This window comes from Nansenia antarctica (assembly GCF_963989245.1).
Source record: "Nansenia antarctica genome assembly, chromosome: 1".
Classification (NCBI taxonomy): Eukaryota; Metazoa; Chordata; class Actinopteri; order Argentiniformes; family Microstomatidae; genus Nansenia; species Nansenia antarctica.
Genome location: NC_137674.1, coordinates 60791330 through 60799053, shown reverse-complemented (window position 1 = coordinate 60799053; position 7724 = coordinate 60791330). Strand labels below are relative to the sequence as shown.

Here is a 7724-nt window from a genome sequence, read left to right as displayed (position 1 = left end):
CTTTCCCCTCATACGGCCGTGTCCAGAACAAGCCAATGGACCATTGAGAACATGTGGTCCGATTGTAATCCATGCATCACGCTCAAATCCAAATATCATTTGCAGCCTGGGCCTAGACACAAATGCCCTCTGCGTTTGAATCAGGCAAGTCCTCCTTTTTTCTATTTTTTTCCCTGACCTACTTTTATAGTAAGATTATTGTAACTGTCATTTTTTCATGTATGTTTATTAATCCCTCAAGCTAAGCTCCAAGGCAGCGTTTCAGCACTTGTTTAACACTTTGCCTGCCCTAGACTTCAATTACTAGCGCTTTATCAGAGAATGACATGGAATTCTTTTTACTAAAAGGCGCCCTAAACTACTTATTAAAAATGGAGGATACGGAAGCCTGATGAGGAAAATATGGGGGTATAAGTAATTCATACTAATTAAACAATCGTGTGTCGATAGCTCTTAATAGTCTTAACCTCATGAATATCTCATCTTAATTGCAAAACCCTGAGGTTTTCAGCCTATGAATGTCAAATCCATTCATTTAATTGAACAGGGCGGGTGACAAAAACATAAAAATTATTTCCGTTTAAGAAATACGATGAATGCGTCCCGAGATGTACCCACACTGTAAATGACTATCGAACGGTGTCTGATTCCAACCTCTCCTGACACACTTTGTCACTGATACATCCTGATCCATGCGGTCGGCCCGACAGAGTGAACACAGTATTTTATGGCCGACTGTTTATGGTCTTGTTAATCTGCCGGCCGGTCGGTTGTGTAGGCGGTCTTGGCTGTGGAGCTCCTGAGCTGAAAGAAGTTGATTCTCTGATGATGATAAAGATGGTGTTGACGGTGGTGGTGGTGGTGATGGTCTTGGTAGTGGTGGTAGTGGTGGTGGTGGTGATGCTGATGTTCCAGCCAGGCTCAAGCCAGTCTTCCTGAGATCCCAGCCTCCCAACAAACCGCCTCAGCTCAGGCTAAATGCTTCTGAGGCCTAGTCAGCCAGCCCATCTGCCTAGCTGCTCTAAGAAGATGCTCCAGGGTCTTGCTGTTGCTGCGAATGAGGCTTTGACCGCCGAGTGTACAGTAGGTGCAGCCAGGTTCGACAGCTTGCTCCTATTACTATCACATACTGTACTCAACAGCACTCAGAGACAGACGTATACAAACAGTTCCGTCTGTCTCTCATGTTGCTGATGAGCAATGTGGGCAAAAATAATTATGTTCTAATTCTGACTGTAACCGAACACAAACATAAAACCAGCTGTACTCAAGTGTCTGAAGAGTACAACAACAACAACAACAACAACAACAACAACAACAACAACAACAGCGTTTGGGCAGTCATAGACGTAACAGTAAAAACTCCCAGAGGTGTTGCCGTCAGTTCGAATTTACGGTGGTATTTGTCCCGGCGTTTCCGGAGCAAATTAGCAATTTCTGGTCTCATTATCCTCCTAATTATGGTTCCTCGTCTCCTTGGCGTAATCAACAATCAGCCACATCAATTAATCGGAAAGGGAGAGAGAGGCAGTGCAACCAGCTGGGGAGCGATTGAGGCTCCCTTGTTTCTCTTTTTTTTTTACAGCCTAGAGGATGGAGAGAGAGAGAGAGGCAGTGGGAAGCATGGAATGCTGCATGCTGGACACGGAGGGACAGTTAACGTCTCGTACTGTCTAGTGGCCGCGGTCCATTCCACCAATAGGGGTGCTTGGGTGGTGAGTTAGTGTAGAAGCACTGCCCCGGGGGCCTGTGATGCAGCGCTCTATTCAACTGTCGGTCTGAATCACGGGCAACCTCTTGAATCTATGTTGTTTTAGCACAAGGATGTCCTGGCTCCCATGTTGGCCTGCAGGAAACCTGCTCTCAGACGACCGGATCTTCTCCACCATGTCTCTCCATTGTTAGACAGAGGCAAAGAGCAAATGTAGCGTGACATCAGGGCACGGCCCAGTAAGTTGGTCTGACGAGACTGCAGACGACACGTTGTGTGCGGTCCTGAACCATGCTAAATCACAGCTTGGATTGTTGATTGCTCCGAAATTGTGAATGTGTATAGGCTGGTTTCCACACGCAAACAAGAAAAATATGCTAGCCATATACTGTATAGTGTATGTCTTATAATGCCTTATAAAACTAAGAATATGTAAAAACAAGGATTAATGGACTAAAATAAGAGCAGAGTAGCCAACGCAGAGCATGACGATACAGTGGAATGTAGCTGAACCAGAAATGGAGGAGTATTCACTGTGCATTCCCCCATTGTCCTGTTTTCAAAATGGAGGCAACCTTCAACCATGTGTGTCTGATGTAACAAGGCAGGAAGTGGGTCAGCAGTGGAGGAAACTCACCATGGGTCCATTCACACAGTCACCCATTACAACCCAGACAGCTGAAGGAGCAAAGGATATCTGGTGTCATACAGTAAGGGAAGGTGCGTTGATGTATCGTGTCTCCTAAAGGCAGCCAGGACAGTCATGATTCAGATAGATGAGAGTTACTTTTAATGAAGAAGAACAAGAAGAAGAAAAAGTGACTAAAATACTGAGCGTTGTCTGAGTAATATTCACTGACCAATAGGCCATGAGAGTCGAGATAAAGTAAAGTAGTAAAGATGATAAGTATGTGCTATATAAGTTCACAGTGATTTCTTAGACTAAGTAATGTGTGTGTCTACCGACTATAAAGTCAGTTCTACGTATGAGCACTGCATCTCAATAAGATATCCAGAGAGTAAGAGACAGCCTTGACATGATTGTAGAGGGAGAAAGATGAAGCTGTTTCTTATTCAAACCATTATGTACCTTATGGTCTCAGTAAGACTTGCAGGAGCTGTATTGTATTTGATGGGAAAGAAAATAACTTAAGGGTTGTAATTTGACTCTTATCAAACAATATTGCATCTCCGTGCCAATTCCTCAGTATAGTAATAACATGAAGGGGAAGCATATATCCCAGCATATCGCTTCCAATATAGCTCCCACATATCGTATAAACAGATCTTTAAATAAACTCTGAAAGAGCAACCACCCACACAGACAAGTCCTGGAATTCTAGGGCCAATGCCAAACTTGCAATGTGGGCATGTACCTTTTTAATATAAATCTGAAATAAATAAAGGTTGCTAAAAAAAAGATTAATGTTACACACACGTATCAAGTTAGGATTTGGCCCAATAGGGAGGTTCTGTTATATAAGTCTGTGTGGTCGTGGAATCTGGTATCTGGAATCTGGAACCTCATTCCATAGAGGAGCTCAACCTGTGGGAGGTTAGTCAAATACATACAGTGGGGTACAAAAGTTTGGCCACCCCTGGTTTAAATGTCTGTTACAATTAATCTCCAAGTAATTGAAAGCAAACCTGAAGACTAAATGCTACAAAGTTAAACATGACACCCTGCTGCACATTTTAAAGCAAGGTATCTTTATATTTTCATTTTCAGAGTTTTTAAATGATAAAAAAGGGAAAGGGCCCTGTGCAAAGGTTTGGGAAACCTTTTTGATAATTCTTTGTTACCTTTTGAGAAGATGATTACGAAGACCCAGACAAAGGTGATTTACTTGTTCGGGGTTCAGGTGAACTATATATTCTGAAGTAACTCCATGCCTTCTTAAGTATTTGACTGCGGAGGCTGTTGTGTCTGGTGTTAAAAACCATGGGTTCCTCTAAACAGTTGTCCTTGGAATCAAGATAGTTCAGTTCCACCATCAAGGAGAAGGCTACAAAAAACTCTCACAACGTTTCAAATTACCCATTTCCACTGTCAGAAACATCATCAGAGAATGGAAAATAAATGGAACTATTGAAGTCATGGAAAGATCTGGAGACCAAGAAACATTTCAGATAGAATGGGCCGAGGTCTGGTGAGAAATGCTCAGAAGAACCCTCACATCACTGCAAAAGAGCTGCAAAAAAGAGTAGCAGACACCGGTCTAGTTGTTCACAGGACAACAATACAGCTTCCTTAAACAACAAAGACCTACATGGCAGAGTTGCCAGAAAGAAGCCTTTCCTATGACCTCAAAACAAAATTTAGCGTCTGATGTATGCAAAAGAAAACCTTGAGAAACCTGAAGCTTATTAGAACAATGTGCTTTGGACTGACAAAACCAACTTTTTGGCCACAGCAAAAGAAGGTATGTTTGGAGAAAAAAGGGTCAAGCATTTGTAGAAAAGAACACCTTGCCAACTGTTAAGCATGGAGGTGGATCCATTATGCTTTGGGGTTGTGCAGCAGCTGGGGGCACAGGCAATATTGTGCGGGTGGAAGGAAGAATGGATTCCACCAAATATCAACACAAGGCTAATGTTCAAAGGTCAGACCAGAAATTGAAGATGAAAAGAGGTTGGGTATTCCAGCAAGACAATGACCCGAAGCATACCTCAAAATCAACCATGAAGTACCTCCAGGAAAGACGGATGAAGGTTTTGGAATGGCCATCACAGTCCCTCAAACATGCTGTTCATGCAAGAAGGCCATTTCTGGTGTTCTGCAAGAATTGAAAGACTCTTAGCTGGCTACAGGAAGCGTTTGCAAGCTGTTATAGTTGCCCGGGGTACTAAGTGCCGAGCTACTAAGTACTAGCTGACAGGGATCCCAAACTTTTGCACAAGACCCTTTTCCTTATTTTATTTCCAATGTATTTTTGAAACTATTAAAAAAAAAAAAAAAAAAAAAAAAAAAAATCTTTAGCTTTTTTGAGAAATAATCTTTCTTTAAAATGTGATGAAATGTGTCATGTTTAACTTTGTACCATTTAGAGGTTAGGTTTGCTTCTTTTCACTGAGATATTAATTGTAAAAGGCATTTTGACTAGGGGAGCCCACATTTTTTGCACCCCACTGTACATATCTAATACACCATGTAAATCGTTTGACATATGTTCTTCAATTCAAGATGCATAATACAGAACTGTGGGAAGTTGTGATTCTTCAAAATAGGTAGGGCAGGCCCTAACAACCTTGAGTCAAAAGGGGAAAGGTGGGTGAAGTTAACTCAAGTCAAATGTAGGATACAAAACATTCAACATAAAACATAATGATTTATCAGTTAACAATCAACATCCGACATAGATAGTAGTCTGTACTGTAAGCATGAGGCAGCTTACCTTCACTGCAGTATCGACCTACATATCCAGTCTTGGAGCAGTCACAGTAGGGCTCTCCATCAGCCATTGAGCAGCTCCCTCCGTTCTCACAGGGGTTCTCTGTGCAAAGACCCATCATCTCTAAACGGACCCCCTGGCTATCGATGAGCGTGGACACCTTGTTTCCATAATTCAGATCTGTGATAACTCCCCTGAACGGCAGAAGCTCCCGGACCGATGGGAGAGTGATGGCCGACGTCCGGATATCTCTGGGAACACCGCCGAGGAAGAGGTCGCTGACGATCTTCATGAACTGCCGCTGTGGTCGGACCTCATCCGCCTTGGTCTGCCCGTCCAGGGCCAGCACCGTTCTCAGGTTGTGGCGGCTGACGGTGGCGAAGTGCCAGCGGCTGTCGTTGACCGACTTCTCAGAGGTCACGGTGGTCTCGGCGCAGTCCACACTGAAACGCAGCTGCAGCTTCCCCTCCGTGACGGTCAGCAGCAGGAAGTCGCAGTAGCCGCCGTCATCGAAGTAGAGGACAAGGGCTTCGGAGGCGGCTGTTTTGAACTGGAAGGTGAGGTCACTTCTGGTGCTGGCGTCCCAGCGGAGGTACCGGGCCCACTGGCCCTCAGAGCCGGTAAACTCCAGGCCCAAACACAGGCCCAGGATGGTACCGAGCAGCAGGAGAACACTGTGGGGGAGACTGAAGGGACTCATCGTCGAAAACGAGATGTTTAACTGTTAGGTTAGGGGAAGAGAGATCCTAAAATGGGGAACACCATCTGATATGTTTTGGTTTTAAAGACTTATGTATTCAATATATATATATATATGTATATATATATAAATATATATACATATATATATATCCAACATATATGCCGTTTCAATCAGGAAGATGCCACAATATCCTTTTCACTGAGGTGCTGAATTGATGCGGAGAAAAGTGAGGGAGATGAGGCCATTTAAAGAGGCCGATAAGCAATAATCTTCCAATCCAAGACTGAGCACAGTGATCTAGTGTATTTCTGTGTATTTCTACTAATGAGGATAGGCTTGAGGGGATGGATGCGGCTGATCCTTAACGTGTTTTGTCAGTGATAGAGAGGCCCATCAAATGAGTTTCCTTTGAGGCGACTTCCAGGATTAAAGTGTATAGGCTCCATCTTGGCACCCGATCCATATCCACGCCCCATGGTACATATAGGCTATTCCAGCTTCAGGCCTTCCACTACTGTAACTGCAAACAAGAGAAATTATGACATTAGGTGGAACCTATAGAAACACCTAAACATCTCAGCTCATCAAAGGCATTAGATAGCAATTTGGATTTAACATTGTTGTTCCCATTGAGGTCGAAATGGCATTCATTGGCTTGTCATTGGCTTGTCATGATAATGCAGAGGCATACAACACCCATACAAATCAATGTTTATGAAAGGGTACCTTAGTTTGTAAACGCTGATGATCGCATCTTGGTGGTCATCAAATGGTTTGAAGTAACCAGTATTAAAACACATTTAAAGTATATGAGCACTTTTATGCTGGTAATATCCTCCCATTACTCATTTTATCTGAATAGCACCTGAATTTATCATTGGTTTTAAAATCCTCACTCTAAGACCTGAAGGCTAAACATGATAGACAAAGGATAGTCAGTCACTTGCTGTTCATTCACTCTGATGACTCAAACCCATTGAGGTGAGTCTGTGAGTGTGTTTTGATTGTAGCAGATCAGCATTGTACTATATCTCCAAGGACCTGCTGTAGGCCTGATAAATATGGCGTAGATTTCCCTCAAATTTGCATATCTCCTGTGGTTTACCACGAAATGAACAGCTATTCATAAAGCTGTTAGGATGTTCCCTACTTGATGGAATCCCATAATTGTGAAAAATGTTATGAATACATATTAGTGGGTGTCGTTGCCCTGTTTCAACAAGCGCAGAACCGATGACACAAATAGGCAGTATGGGCCTGTCAGCATCTACCACAACGGCGAGGGGTATTTCATAGGCTACTGAATAGTGGCCTCAAAAGTCCAACCAACAGCTGATTCCTAGTGAAACCTTAGATGTGTGTGTACTCTTCCAGTCCTCTGCCTCTGCAGTTGTTTTGGCAACTGGCTCCTCCAGACAAAAGCCTTTCCCAATCATGGTGATACCAGAGCATGGTGCAACACAATAGGCCCCTTAACCACCTGCCCTGAATAGTTAATCTATCTGCAGCAGGCAGCTATTGAGTTCTGGTAATGGATACCTTCAATGCTGAAGTGTGTGTGTGTGTGTGTGTGTGTGTGTGTGTGTGTGTGTGTGTGTGTGTGTGTGTGTGTGTGTGTGTGTGTGTGTGTGGTGTGGTGTGATGTGGTGTGTGTGTGTGTGTGTGTGTGTGTGTGTGTGTGTGTGTGTGCATCTGTGACAATGCTGTGTCTTGTCTCTGTGGCTGTGTTAAGATGATTCCATTAGGGATATCAGGAAGGTTAAAAGGGCTACAAGGTGAAGTGACCCTGGACATGACTCGTGAGTCATTGTGCTCACAATGGGGGGATGTAGAGTGTGGTATCAGCTGATAAGGAAGTAGCCCGGGTTCCCCTACAATGGTAGTAATAAGGTAGGGGGCAATGGTCCCATGAAACCTG

General features: G+C 43.6%; 1 protein-coding gene across 1 annotated transcript in view; it reads right to left on the bottom strand.

Moving 5' to 3' along the window:
* nrxn3b (neurexin 3b) overlaps window positions 1–5803 on the bottom strand; it is a gene marked incomplete at both ends in the record, with an annotated part of 231970 nt that extends 226167 nt beyond the window's left edge. The window contains one exon of the mRNA XM_080550520.1: window positions 5107–5803. Within this exon, the coding sequence (XP_080406646.1) occupies window positions 5107–5803 (697 nt within the window). The remainder of the gene's footprint in view (window positions 1–5106) is intronic.
* Between the last annotated feature and the right edge of the window lie 1921 nt (window positions 5804–7724).